Source organism: Apteryx mantelli, chromosome 23 (assembly GCF_036417845.1).
Source record: "Apteryx mantelli isolate bAptMan1 chromosome 23, bAptMan1.hap1, whole genome shotgun sequence".
Lineage (NCBI taxonomy): Eukaryota > Metazoa > Chordata > Aves > Apterygiformes > Apterygidae > Apteryx > Apteryx mantelli.
In genome coordinates this window covers 7,205,847-7,220,242 of record NC_090000.1, presented here as the reverse complement: position 1 = coordinate 7,220,242, position 14,396 = coordinate 7,205,847, and the positions used below count along the sequence as shown (strand labels likewise).

Below are 14,396 nucleotides of genomic sequence, written 5' to 3'. Positions count from 1 at the left end.
AAATTTGAGATAGTTACTCTTCTAAAAACTCGTGGCTGCCATGATTTCTCGAATGCCAACGCGTTTTCTCTGGCCCAGCGGAAGTCCTGGTGATTGTATGTTGTCAGGGTCCAATGCTCTCGCGCTACTTATCCAGCAGCAGCTTCTCCCTGGTGACCTCACATCTCTGGTATTACCCTGCTGCAGCGGATGACAGAGCTAGTATCTGCTGGGGTCTGTTGGGATGTGGCTCCCTGGAGAAACCTCGCGACTGAGGGGCCTGAAAGCTCTCCTGCGGGGATAATCTCCAGGCACTGTTTGTTCTTTCAGGCGTAGTGAGCAGCAAGTGAGCCTGATGCCATCAAGTTTCAATGGCAATGCCCTCCGGGGCACCTTCTTCCTCATTTTTGGTCTCTGGTGGTCTGTGAAATACCCTCTGAAGTATCTCAGACGGAAAGCGAATGCTGAGAATCAGCCAAGCCATGGTGTCCAGCGCCTGGAAGTCCTCGAAGGGACAGTCAAAGCTTTCTTTGCTCTCGCAGGTAAGGGCTGGTGAGTCTCTGCCCCAACATCTACCAGCACTAACAAGACAGCAGTACCACCCTGCAGCTGCTCTCTCTCCAGGGGCTGCTTGTGGTGGGAAATGGCTGTGTCGGGTCTGGGGAAGCCCGCAGGCGTGCTGGCAGCGTGCTTGGTGCAGGGGCGGTTTGCTACAATTCCTCTGGATGATGCTGGACAAATGCCCCTCCAACTTCCCCTTCTCCAAGAAACTTTTGCCCGCAAGTCTGCCCTTTTCTCCCTTTGTATAAAAGGAAAAGCGTGACCTTTCTGCCCCTCTTGCCTAGGGATCCTGGCCGAGCAATTTGTTCCTGCTGGTCCCCATCTGCTGCTGTACAGTCCTAAGACGCACAGCTGGACAGATCTAACTCACTGGCACTACACAACCGTGTACCTGTTCTTCCTCCTCTCCGGCATTGTGGAAGTTGTCTCGCATTCCCCACTCAAGCTGCCTGTTGGGTTAGATCGTCTCTCGCTGTCCATAGCTCTGCTTATTGAAGGTGAGTAATATATGTTACCTGGGAGCGTATAGGAAATGCTGGGGTCCTTGAGAGTCTTTAGAGACACGGTAACATGCAGTTCTGACTCGTCATTTGAAGGATACACTGTTGTGGTGTTTGGAACAACAGCTCCAGTTTTGTGGTTGAGCCCACCTAAATATATATGTATTTTTTTTCCTGATGTCCAGTTAAAGCTGGATTCAAACTGTGCAAGTCTCAGCTCAGTTGGAAGATTAATCTTGCTAAGATGGAAACGTCGTGATTTCATGTCTTTGTTATGAGCTTTATTGCTTAACTCTGCATTGGCTTGTTTTTATCCTGGCTTGGGCATTGTGTAGGGACAGTTCTGCCACCCTGTGCTGGAGAAAAACCAAGGGTGGGGTTAAGGAAGTACTGGTAGGATCCCATGTGTGCAGCGGCCAAAAAGATGACCCAGACTGTCTTGGGACCTGGAAAAGGAGACGCAACCTTCTAGGCTAGGAGAGGGGCAGGTGCGCTGACTGCCAGGATGAGGGCTGTAGGGTGTGCAGCCACGAGATGGCACTGGCTGTTCACTGAAGTGCCTCCATTCTCTGTTTCTCTCCAAATGTTCGATGCGAACCCAGCCATGGTTGGATGTTCTTTGTGTCCTTAGGACTTGTGCATCTTTGGGTGACAAGCAGCTGGCTCTCTTTGGAAGTGCGCGCTCACAAAAAATGTGTCCCCCACCCTTCGGCAGATGCACACAGGGAGGAACTCTGATGCTCTTCCCATTCAGCAGGTCATAGCAAGAGCTGGGGCATAGTCTCAAAACTCAGGTTTAAAAAAAGAAAAAAGAAAATCCCTGAGTATCCTTTTTCTAACGCAGTGTGAATTTTGGCAGGCTTGCTTTTCTGTTCCCATGACTACAGTGATGCTGCGCTGGATCATCACCTCCACTCCCTGCTGTCCATAGTCATCTTTGCTGGAGCCCTCTGCGCACTCCTGGAAGTGTTCATCCGAGATCACTTCGTCCTGGAGTTCTTCAGGACCAGCTCCTTCCTCCTTCAGGGCTCTTGGTTCTGGCAGGTCAGTGCATATGCAGTGCTCCCGTCTGAGCAGTGGGCTGGGGAACAGAAGAGGGGTGCTGCTGTGACCTTTAAGGAATGTCTTATGGAGTTAAAATTGTAGGTTAGCTGGAATATTTTAGTATGTATGAGCAGGAAACAAGGCTTAATGTCAGAGCTGTGATTGTGGAGATATGAGTGCATAACGTATGCAATGCGGACAAGGCTACACGCTAAATGGAAATTAGAAGCCACAAAGGTGGGAGAGGACAATCATGGCTATATATTTTTTCATTAGGTCCAACATTTTCCTTTCTTTGCTCTAAGTAACTGGAAACATCTGGACATGTAAATAGTTTAAGTCCTCTTGCATAATCACCCAGCTCAGAACCTGTGTTTTGGATTTGGGGAGAAGGACAAAGAAACCCATAACCTTGCAATGTAGTGTTTGGGTTGGATGCTGTGCTGTACTGCAAGCCCTAAGAGTGAGGGACTTGTCTGCAGAGCATCCCTGTCCTCCTGAGATACCCCTGTGTCCTTGACAGTTTGGGGAGATAAATGTGCTTGGGGGGGCTGAGGGCAGTGATCTGGGCGTCACTTGAGATTGTTTTGCCTCTGGTCCACAGCTGGCTGCAACTGCTGGTCCAAAGTGGTTAAAAAAAAGGGGAGGAAAAGTGAAGATGACTATGATAAAGCCAAACGTATGCTTGTGCCTAATATCTCTTCCTCCTATGACCAGATTGGATTTGTGCTGTCCCCTCCATGGGGAGGACCAGGTTGGGATCAGACTGACCGTGGCAATTTCATGTTCCTCACCATGTGCTTCTGCTGGCACTACGCCGGTGCTCTTGCAGTCATGGCAGCCAACTCCGCCGTCTCTCGCTGGTATGTGGTGGGAGAAGGGCCCCTGGCTGTTCCTGGTAGCATGCGTGAGCTGTGATGGGCAAGAGCACTAGCTAGACTCAATGCTACCGTGGGAAATCTAGCATCCAGCCTATGGTAGGTCAATGTGACCAGTTCCATGTCCGCAGAGAGCACAGGCTGGTCCAAGGCTTAGATGGATGTGATGGGGAAGGCTGCTGTCTAGGGAGTAGCAGGTGCTCCTCAGTAGGGTTCCCAAGCAGCCTGGGGGTGAGCCTGGTGACTGGGACCAGAAGCATCAGCGCCCAGTTACCTGAATGGTGTTCCCGTCTCTCCTGCAGCTGCAATGAATCCTGCCAGCTGAAATTTGGGGACATCGATGTTGAGCTGGACTGTGGGATGTGCATCCGCAAAGGCAAGAGCTCCAGCGGCGCCCTGCTGCCGGAGAGCGGCTCGGACGACAAGTGAGGCCGCGGCAGGTGTCCCTGCTACAGTGGAAACTTCTTCCTGTTGTTTTAAAGCTCTTAGGATGAGGCTTTTAATTTGTCTTGTTAAATGAAGCTGACACTTGATAAACGGAGCATCAGAAGTGGGAGGCAGGACCCAGAAAGAACAGCGGGCACAGCACTGACGCGTAAGGACTCTTCCCCTTCCCGCAAGCTCCCTTGCGTCCATTTGAGGGTAGCATGTGCCAAGCAGGCTCCTTGGAGAGACAGTTTTTAATTTTCTGTGCCGTGCAGAGCAGGCTGTGAACAGCACAACCAGCTTGCCCCGGACTCTGACTGGTATGGCTGATTCGGCTGTTTCCGAACACAGCGGAGCCTTCCTTTCTGCTTCTGCAGACGAGAGCCAAGCTGCCTTGTGAACTAGCCCTCAAAGCAAGCTCCTCGTAGCTGTCACTCATGCTGGTGTAAATGGAGGGGGGGGTTGCACAAAGCTTAAAGTGCGCAGAGTATATGTGATCACCAATAAAGTACTTTAATGAACCATCTTGATTGATTTTGAGTATGATGTCTTAAGATAGAAAACGGGGGGAAGGTGATGCCTGGGCTCAAAACTGTTTGGGGATGTAGGAGTGAATGAAATATTAGTGGGATCACTCTGTGTGACTTAATGTGACCAAACCTGCCTGGAGAAACAGACTGTGTTTCTAGCAGGGTGGAAAGGATGGGAGGTTTTGCTTGTTAGCAGCGGGAAGTAGCCGCTCTCCTGCGTGTTTGTGCTCAGCGGCTGGGTGAATGAACCGGGAACGTGAGGCAGACAGTCGCTTTTGGTGTGCCTGGGAGATGGGGTGTTTGCCTGGCAAGGCTCAGCGTGGAGGCAAGCATCCAGTAAGTTACTTTGCTTTACTCTGTGTTGTGGCTCTGCCAGCCCTAATGTGAATTCAGAGAGAGATCCTCGAACCAAGGTGACAGCTTCAGTAGACCTGGGTTGGGCGTACATACACAAACGCTTCTGGTAAGTCTCTGAGAACTGGACTGTGGAGCAAACTCGGCTCTAGTGCGGCTTCTCTTTTCAACTGAAATTTATTCCCTCCCCAAAGTTGGCCACTTCCAGAGCAGAGACGGAAACAAAACCTTTCAGTTTTTGGTGTCTCCTCTGCACTTGGTGTCTGTAGGTTTTTTTTTTTCCCTTGGTGCTTCATTTAGTTCTTTCATTTGTTTTGCAGCTGAATAGTGTAGGGAGATGCTTCTTGCCATCAAGATCAAAGCCTGCTTTAGAAGATGTCATTAAAAAGAATCAGCAGAAGAACAGCGAGTTCATCAAGAAAGTGGAGGCCTTTCAAGATGCTTGTGCTTTGTGCCTGGCCAAGGGCAGGGCTAGGCGAACAGGGAGCAAGAACAGCTCGATTATTATCTTTTAATACCTCTGCTCTACTTCTCCCCTAATGCACTCAGAGGCAGCTTAGTCTAAACACTTCACAGCCGGTCTGCACAACTCCAAAAACCCAAGCAAATTCTGGGAGGAAAGAAAAACTTGCCTTGGATCCAAGAGGTCGCCCTTCCCAGCCCCACAAGAGGTCCCAGGTAGGGTGAGCGCTTCAGATGTTCTCCCCTTGGAGCAGGGGTGGCAGAAGACCCACGTTTTGTGCTGACGGCTGTTGTTCCAGCCGAGAAAGGGTCGGGAGGAGCACGGAAATGGAGGCGAGTGTAGCATTTTGAGCTCTGGTGTTTGATGCTGTTATTGCCTCCTTGGTGTCCTCCTTGGGCTGGGCTGATGGGAGTCTGTGACTGGCAGGTTAAAGAGTGGGGGGGTTTTGTTTTGCAGTCCCAAAGGCACGGTTAGGACAGGCAGGGGCCCGAGGGGCGGCTGTGTGTCCGAGCTGGCAGTACCTTACAAACGCTGAGTCCGGCTAGGGACGCTCCCTTCCCACCAGCTCTGACTTGTAAGCAATGATTTCTCTGGGAAATCTGGTGGGGAGGATCGTCTTTAACGAGTGATGATGTGGGTCTTCTGTGCAAGAGTATCCAATGTGTTGCATGGAGATGATGTGCTCTGGTTATTAATAATCCTCTGGGGGCTAGAAGCAGGGTCTTCTGGTCAACCTGTTATAGACTAGCTGCCATTAGTGGGAAGCTTAAGACGTAGGTTATAACCCTATATGCTACACTTTCCTTGAAAAGCAGCTAAAAAACCTCTTTACCTTTTGATCAGCTAATGTTACTTTTTTTTCTTTTTCTTTTATTTTTCTTTTTCTTCTCCTCCCTTATTATCTAGGTAATGCTAAATCCTTCTCTTACTGAGGTTTTTGCTGTTTAAAATCTAGGTCTTTTTTGATGGGCATGTTTGTTTCTCCTTTCCTTGAACAAGTGCATTCAGAGCAAGGACTTGCTGATCATCTTGACTGTGTGTCCTAATAAACTTAGGATCACAGACTATGAGTATAAAGCTAGAGCACGAGGGTGTTCTCTTTCTGAGCCTGTCTTCAAGACTCAGGATTTATTCTCTAGGACTGCTTGTTTAAGAGGCTTTCTGCTGATGTATTATTATCATTTTATGGAAGGAAAAAAAAAAAGTTTAATTCCTTGTGGAGTTCTTACAGCCTTTTTGTGCTTTCAGCCTCAGGACCCCAGGGAGGCTGCGGTTAGCAGGTCTTTGCCAGGACGTGTCATTCGCGGGTCAATTTTCATGGTCTGTGGCTTCTGGTGGGTCACGATCTACTCCTGGAAGTACCTTGGCCAGAAAGAGAAGTCACCTCTCCTGGCTGATCTGCACATTAGCAACCTGTTAATGTTTAACTAAATGGTACCCCACAAACTGGGAACTAAGGTAACGCTTGTCTGCATTTTATGGTTGTTTCCTGTCTATTGGCATGCACAAAGACTAAGACCAGTATTTTTAATGGCAAATATTCTCTGCTATACTAGGGAATTTATTGAGCTACCTAGAGGTACACGTGCATGTGCTGAAGTGTTTGGAAGGAACACGCTGCCAAATTCAAGTTGGTGTTTGCTTAAGGATTTCCTCTCTGGAGGGGGAGATAATATTTTTTTGCCCTTTCCACAAATCCTCTGCTCCTGGAGGTGTCAGGTACAGGCTTTTAGCCTGCGTGAACCTGAGGAATTGGCTGTGGAAGATGCTCAGGAGGACAGCTGGCAAAGGCAATGTGTGTTTTAGGATACCCTGTTATTGTAGCTGGAGTGACGGAAGATAAGCTTAGTAAGACCATATGGAAAGGTGCTGCCATAGGAGAGCTGAAGTGCTCTGTAAACTCCGAGTACCTGGCACGCTTACGCAGAACTCTTGATTGTTATTACTGAGAGACTGCTAGAGATTCATGGTAAAGGAAGAGTTGAAATTTGCACTTAAAGCACCACTAAAATCTACTCTGTTTCAATTTAATTAGAGAATTTAGTTTCCAAACTTGGTGTAATTGCTGTTCAGAGGACAACTGGATTTTCTAGGTCACTTTTCTCTGCCAGAACAAGCATGTTTTTAAAACTTAAAGCATTTCTTGCCTTTTAACTCAAGCGAGCTAAACAGCAATAGAAACCCATACATGCTTACATCAGGTGTGACTTACATATCCTGTATAACTATGCATAATTTACATCTCATCTAAAATTCATCTGTCAGCTACATGTGGTAATAATAGCCTGTAATTAATTAACAATTTAGCATTTTGTTTGTGCATTGACTTAGCTCTAGCTATGCTGCCTGCTCATGTGTGGCCTTCCTTACTATAGAAGGGGTCGCCTACCCGCTGCCCACCCTTCCCGCTAAGTGGCCTGCTGCAGTTGTAGTAGTAGCGAGTTGGGTGTAAAGGAGCTGACGTGCACGAGGGGTGACTGATCGTGGGCTGCGGGGTTGCAGAGCATGAGCGCTTCAGACGTGGGAGTCCAGAGGGGAACGGGCTGGACATAAAATGAACTGATGGATGCAGCATTTAAGGCGTTGTTCTGTACTCTGCAGACCAGGCTTGTGCCGTAGTGACTGTGCAAACGGGCCAGCCGGGACCACTGACAACACGATGCTCATCACCACGTGCTTCTGGCGCTCTGCGGCCGTTCTTACTGCTGTCGACGGCTCTGTTCTTTGGTGTGTTCTGAAGGTGAGCAAAGGTCTGTGCGTGTGCACGTCTCGGTTGCAAACAGACTTTTTGCACTTAAATACCATCGGAGTGACTTTAGGTTGACAGAAGTCCTCTTAAAGCGAGTGGTTTAGCATGCGCTTCCAGGTGAGCAGAGCCCTTGCCAAGGGAATCAAAGGGGAGGATGTGTTCTCGGCATACGGCAGGAAGGAAAATTCGGAGGGGCCAGGACAGAGTAGAGCCATTGATAAGACTTATGGCAAGTGCACAGAAATACTTGGCCGTTTTCACAGCTGCCAAATGCTAGGTAGGTGCTACCTGCTGTCTTTAACATGATGCGTATAAATCAGGCATTTTTAAGACTCTGAGTGGGGTTTATGAAAATAGTGTTCAATTTTCACCCTGATATATCATTTATGGAATCTGGCCTGTCTAGTACTACTTGGATCACTCATGTCTTGCCTGATAAGTGTATGGATTCCCGACAGGTGGTTTCTGGCACTGCTTTGAAAATAGATACAGCCACTGTATGTCAGGGGAAAAAGTTAAAATAAGCAGGTGTACTGATGTGTTTCACGAAACAAATTGCTTTGTTCTTGGGGCATCCTTCAGTATCCAACAAGAGGGCTCTAGATTAATGACTGTTCAGAAAACAAGCAAGGTGCAATGTGCATCTTACCTCAGATAAGAGCAGCTGCATAGTGCCTTTAAAGGCAGAAAAGCAAGACTTGACTATGTAATGCCATGCGAGGAGCGTGCGTTCTTAAATCCAGACGGGTTATCCTCACCCTGCAGCTTTCTAAAGCACAGGAGCATGTTGGCAGTAGAGCTTCAGGCGAGCCAAAAGCTCTGGCTATAGTGGAGTTATTTCAAATCAAGCCAAAAATGAATCTGGTCTGTATTATAAACTTAAGGCCAGTCATAGCTGTAAGTCTTGTGGAATATGGTGAGGTTAACGCAAGCAGAAAATTGCGTTGTAACCGTGGTCTTTAGCTTTGTTAGTGGTGCCAGATGTTTTTCTGAGAAACACCTTCAAGGCACATGCCCACACGTATAATATTGCAGCGAACATAGTTGGTGCTATCCTAACTGAACAGCTAAGCTAAATTCCTAAATGTACCATAGGCAAAATATGCCTTGTTTTCTTCAAATGCTCTTCCCCGACATGCTCAAACTGAGTCTTTCGACTCCTGTGTGTGCTATAGAAAGACAGGACAGGTTATCAGTCTAAACAAGGTGGGGGATGACATGCACCCATCAGCTTCAAACTGTTTACTCAAAGGTAACGAGATGAATTTCCCTAGGAAAATAGGGGAAACTTGACATAATAGCCTGTAGGTTTCTTCCCCCTCCTTTTTTTTTTTCATTTCTTTTTCTCTTATTCTTTCTTTCCCAGGTCACTTGTGGGGAGAGGAGACGAGGCTGCCTCTGAAGGAACCAAGCGGGCTGCAAAGGGGATGGACATCAAATGCAGCACCAGGACCCCAACAGCTTTACGTGGAGCCCAGCCAAGTTCTGCAAGGGATTCAAGTAAGGTGCAGTAAACGCAGCCTAGACTTCAGGCAAAGCACATTACGGCTGTTGGGAAACAACGTTGCATTGCACTGCAGTGTGTAGGCTCGACTCTTCTCTTAACTAACCCTTGGGTTTAGGTGATCCTGAACACACAGGCTTTATTCTATGAATATGCATGCAGCATATCTGAAATGAGGGAAGGCACTAAAACTGCTCTGCTGCTTGACACGCTTTCTCCTCTTTCCAGGGCAGGATCTTCATATGTGGGGCAAATCCCTCTGGAGGAACATCAGCCCTTGGAGAGCCTGTGCCGCTTCTGCAGTTCTCATGAGCATTTTGAAGTACTCCCCCTCCTACAAGAGCGTCCTCGCAATCCGGACGGGAAGCAATATTGACACCAGGCCGGCACAGCGCCGTCGGTCACCCAGCAAGTTGCCAGGTAGCGGCATTGCTGCGAGAAGGCCTCTTCCCTCGGTGGCTTTGGGTAAGTCTGTGCCGTTGTCACTCCTCAGCAGCGCTCTGCTGCACGTGGAGATGCATAAAAGGAAGCTCAGAGAGACTGAACCCTGCCAGCTTTGCCCAACTCCTGCTCTGCAGTTGGTGGGTTGATGCCGTAAGGATCATAGCAATAAAACACAGTAGGCAGCCAGAGAACAGATGCGTGCACCAATATTCTGGGTAAGTGCTAAGTACTTTCCAAACTTCCGTATAGCAACGTGGAGTCCAATGAGTAGCTAATTACCTGCCCTACTGTTTTTCCTTAAAGAACTTTGCAAATAGCTTTAGTGCAACTGCAAAAAATCTGGCAGCCCCTTCGTCCTCATTATGCCTAGCGAATCCGAGTCGTCCTCAGATTCCCCGGCTGCAGTAGCTGTCAGGCTCATCTCTGGGGCTCCTGCTTTGCTTCTGAGGTTTGGCTCTTACAAAAGAAAACAGCTGGAGTTTTGTGGCTACCTTTTTGTGGAGTACTGGGTTGTTAGTATCTGAGTTAACACAGTTAGTATAATGCTTGAAACTTCTGGGTTTTGTGGGTTGTGGTTTTTTGTTTTTTGTTTCTTTGGGTTCTGACTGAAGATGGCAATTACCAATGTCCCTCGCTCTCAGCGGCGAGTGAACGTCACGCATACAGGCCAGCTCTTGCCATGCAGGGTTCAGCGTGCGCAGCTCGAGCCGATGACACGTCCGTGCTCCCGTGTGCGTTTTGGCAGGTGGTCGTCTCTGCTTCCGTGTCCCGCGCTGTCCTGCGTTTGATCGGCGCAGCTGCTTTCCACTGCTCAGCAGCATCTTCACCGGTGCAGTCTGCACCTGGATGACTTCAGGCTCAGCATCACCCTTGCCCAGGGATCCTGCTGCTGGCAGCTTGGTTGTCTTGTCTCAGGTATTTCTGACTAAGTGCATGTTTAAGAGGGTAGGTACACATACTAAAGAAGGGGTTTTCTAAGTGTTTAATACTACTCTCAAGACCTTCCTTGTCCAGCACCTATTTTGATTGTATTTGCCCAGTAGAAATAGCCACGCGTGGTGATATTGTGCTGGGAATGAAGGCACGGAATACCTAGGCTAAATGAGCAGCTACCAGCACAGACTGGAAATAGAGCTCGAGCCATTAGTACCCAATTAAGATCTGGGTCACTGGAATAGCTTTTATTAGCTATTCTGCTCTGAACCGTGACTGGTGCAGTGATGAAGAAAGAAGAGCTAGAAATAACAGCAGTTGCCTCTTATTTGCCTCCTAGCTTTCCTTAGCTGGTGACTTCAATTTTTCCCTTATTTCTCTAGACTCAGGATGATACTGTTTTTAAAAAAAAGAAAAAAAAAAGGGGGGGGGGAATTGTAGTGAGGAAGTGAGAGCATAGTAGAAGAATAGCTCTACTTGTAACACTAGTAGATAATGTAAGATTTTTACTTGACCCACAGCGCATTTGCGATGCGTCTCCTGTGCAGACCTGACCGAGGACACAGGAGCTTGGGGACTACGGGTGACCTGCCGCTACTGGCACAGCACAATCCAACCCAACCACTCTCCTCCTCCTCGCTGGCTTCAACTGCTCCATCATCTGGTGAGTGTTGTAACTGAGATGTGAGGACGGGAGAATATTTTGTCTGGGTGAGTGGCATTTGATGGACATGTATGGTTCCCATTCCTTTTTACTGGGAGATGATACTTGCGACCCAAGGGACAAAATAAATGTATTCATAGAGCTTATCAGGAAGGCTCCCTGAACAAGCTGTGCCATTGCTTAAGTGACTGATTTCCAGCAGATGTCTGGGTTTTTACCTACATCTTGATCCTATCAGTGTCACCAAAATAGTTTTATTTTTAAAATGTTTTTACAATGAAGCTGGTTTAGCCTATATTAAAAAACAAAAAACAAAAAAACCCCATAATTAGATCAATAAGTTATCAATGATCCCAAAACAAGTATTTTTGAGCTGTATCTGTGGCACCTATGTGTTTTTATTCTGCTTTAATTAAAGTTGTATCCATATTCCTTGTTACAGAAGCCTTTGCAAGCTGAGAAGAACAGTCAGCCTCAAATGCCGCATCCGCTTTGTCTTTCCAAGAGGATCCAAGGATGAAGAATTGAAAAATCCCCATTATTTATTTATTTATTTATTTAGCTTAATGACTGATGGAAAAGTTAAGTTATCCTGTATGTATGTATATATAATTATGTGTATGTACACAAGTACCTGCTTTCTTGAGGAACCCCTCTGCAGAGCAGCAAGCTCTATAGGTTATGGATTACTCATCTACCCTAGAGCAGCTACAGCTACAGCTACGTGCAATTTTCAGGTATGACCATTACTGTTTAAAAATACCAGAAATTCTTAAGACTTGCTAATACGGCTAGACAGCAGATTTAAACAGGGGGGAAAAAAAAATCAAATAAATGGACCTGTATTTAATAGCCTTGGTCCTTGAGAAAATTCTGTGTAGGCCTGTTGTCACTTGAACTCGAGGCTCATCTGATATAGAAACTATTTTGTATTTTGGCGTGAAACTTTTGGAACAGGCTTGAGTGCAGTGATGGAGACTGTACTGGTACAACTAACAAAGGAAGTATAAATATGACTTTAAAGCTGTTTTGTTAGCTCCCTCGGGTAAATAATGAGTGAGGAGAAAACTGTACCTGTTTCTTTTGTTTTGACTGAAAGCTTTTATGCTGTTTTGTATTATGTTTTATGTTTTATTCTATGTGCTGTATGGCTTCTCTTGTTGCTGTGCTACACCTGTTATCTCCCAGGTGCTTGCTGTAAACCTGAAAGCCTCAAAATAAAAGATGACTTTGAACAAGTGCATGTTCTGTCTCTTAACTGTACAGTGCAGGTAAAGAAATTTGCAGGGATGTCTGCTGGAGCCAAGGGTTTGCAGCTCTCTTCAAGGAAAACAGCTGCCCAAAATGTGTTTAAGTACAACACTGTCCTCTTGCAAATCCAAAGAGGCAGCTGAGCCATCAGGCCAAGCCAATTCATAACTAAACTTAAAATAAAAGTGAAGCTGACTTTGTGTTCCCGGCACCCAGACACTTCCCAAACCCAAAACACCCAGCATCATAAGGACAGCCCAGAAGATCAACCCCCCCCATACCCCACCTTGGCCAAAAAAGCAAAACGCACGAGATAGGTTCCGCCCTGGCGTTTCCTATTCAAAAAAAAATTGGCAAGAGCCTCTGGCCTAGAGTGTTTTATTTTTCAAGATAAAGCCAAAGGCTGCACCCCCTGTACAAAGTGATGCATGGATACATACACATTAACAGCATATCATAGAGAACAGATATAAGAGAATATTACATACATGATGTTTTTATATACATAAAGTATTTAAAGAGAATATTTCAATAGGAGATCATAATATACATAAGAAAATAATTATGCATAGAGGACAACATCATTACAGATTTTTATATATATAAGACAGTGTTGTTACAAAACATCCTCCCTGACAGGAAGAGCAATGTTTGCTCTACTTGAACCTACTGAAGTTTCAGCATAAGCCAAAACACACAATCTCAAACACTGGAAAGAGAAGAATGTGGTAAAGCTTTGCTGGACAGGCTCAGTCCTGGCCCCCTTGACTTATTAATTATATAAATGTGTAAGAAAACTGAGAATACCAGAATCTCTTACAATTGAGCCAATTTCTAAGTCCCTCGTGGAAAAATGAGAACTTCGCTTCTGAAGTATAAAGCTAGTTTCTGTGCTGAAGCTTCAGTATTTCTTTATAGAAGCATTTCCAACAGGCGCACAGGAGAACGTGGTAACGGCTTCGCAGACAGTACTGCGTTGCTGGATGGGCTCAGTCCTGTCCCCCATCTCTTACTGATTATAGTCTATCAAAACAGAGAACGCTGGAATATCTTAAGTATAAGCCACTGTCTAAGCCCATGGCAAAAATAAGAACTGCTCCTGCTTTCTACAGAGTTTGAAGCACCCACCAGGGAAGGTGAGCTCATTAAAGAGATGATGAAGTGGCAGCACAAGAAAAAATGCAGCAGCTCGACCATCTAAACCCAGAGCACGTGGTACATGATTCAGAGGACATCATTGTTTTGCTAGAGACTAAAACTAATTTCTGGGGAAGGCTCAAGTCTATTAATGATTATGGTTCATAAGAAATTCAAGCGTTCTCTATTTTTAAAAACAGACTTAAGTGAATAGGGCTATAAGTACAAGTATAAGTATAAGTACAAGGACTTGCCCCTTCATTTTTTTCTTACCTTTGACCCAAAGTTCTCAACATGGCATCTTGAAAAATGAAGGCCGTCTCACCGCATAGCGAAGTAAAGGCTTCTCAGTTCTGTGACGTTCTTGATAGTAATTTACTTCTTTTCCAGCCCACAAGTACTCACGTTGCAAGGAGCCGTTCTCCAAAGACACTGGGCGAAGAACATCTCCTTTCTTTTGACCTCGGCGTCTGCCGAAAGCTCAAATCCACAGTCACCTCTTCAGAGGACAGGACTAAGTCTCCAGGCCTGTAAATCAGATTATCCCATTACATCCAAAGGGTTCTTGAAAGAACAGATCGCCAACGCTGATATTTGGGACCCTTCCCTCAACTCCGCTTCCCAGAATGACAGAGGAATAGGGCCTCGCGTCACGAGGACCTGTCTGCCTCCCGAGGAAAGGAACTGCACACAGACAAGTCCGTTTGCCCAGTGAAGGAACAGGGTTGCGTTTTTCCCTATAACCCGCTGTTAACACGGAGTGGGAGTTCTCCTTCTGACTCTGCTGCCCTCCCATGAGGTTCCAGGCATTTAGTCATACCCCGAAGCCTACGGACAAGGGAAGAGCAGCTGCTGCAGGAAAAGGCACCATTATACTGGACTGCACAGAGCCCTGGACAACCCGATCTGATTTCAGAGCTGGTCCTTTCAGCAGCAGTTAGGCTACATGCCCTCTGGAAGTCCCTTCCAACCTGCCTTG

General features: G+C 46.6%; 1 protein-coding gene across 1 annotated transcript; it reads left to right on the top strand.

Moving 5' to 3' along the window:
* Positions 1 to 334: 334 nt before the first annotated feature.
* Positions 335 to 3,391, top strand: TMEM45B (transmembrane protein 45B). Its single transcript, XM_013950531.2, has 5 exons — positions 335 to 521; positions 825 to 1,037; positions 1,900 to 2,084; positions 2,802 to 2,947; positions 3,265 to 3,391. Exons 1-5 carry the CDS (start codon positions 335 to 337, stop codon positions 3,389 to 3,391), a joined length of 858 nt encoding a protein of 285 aa, XP_013805985.2.
* The last annotated feature ends 11,005 nt before the right edge of the window (positions 3,392 to 14,396 follow it).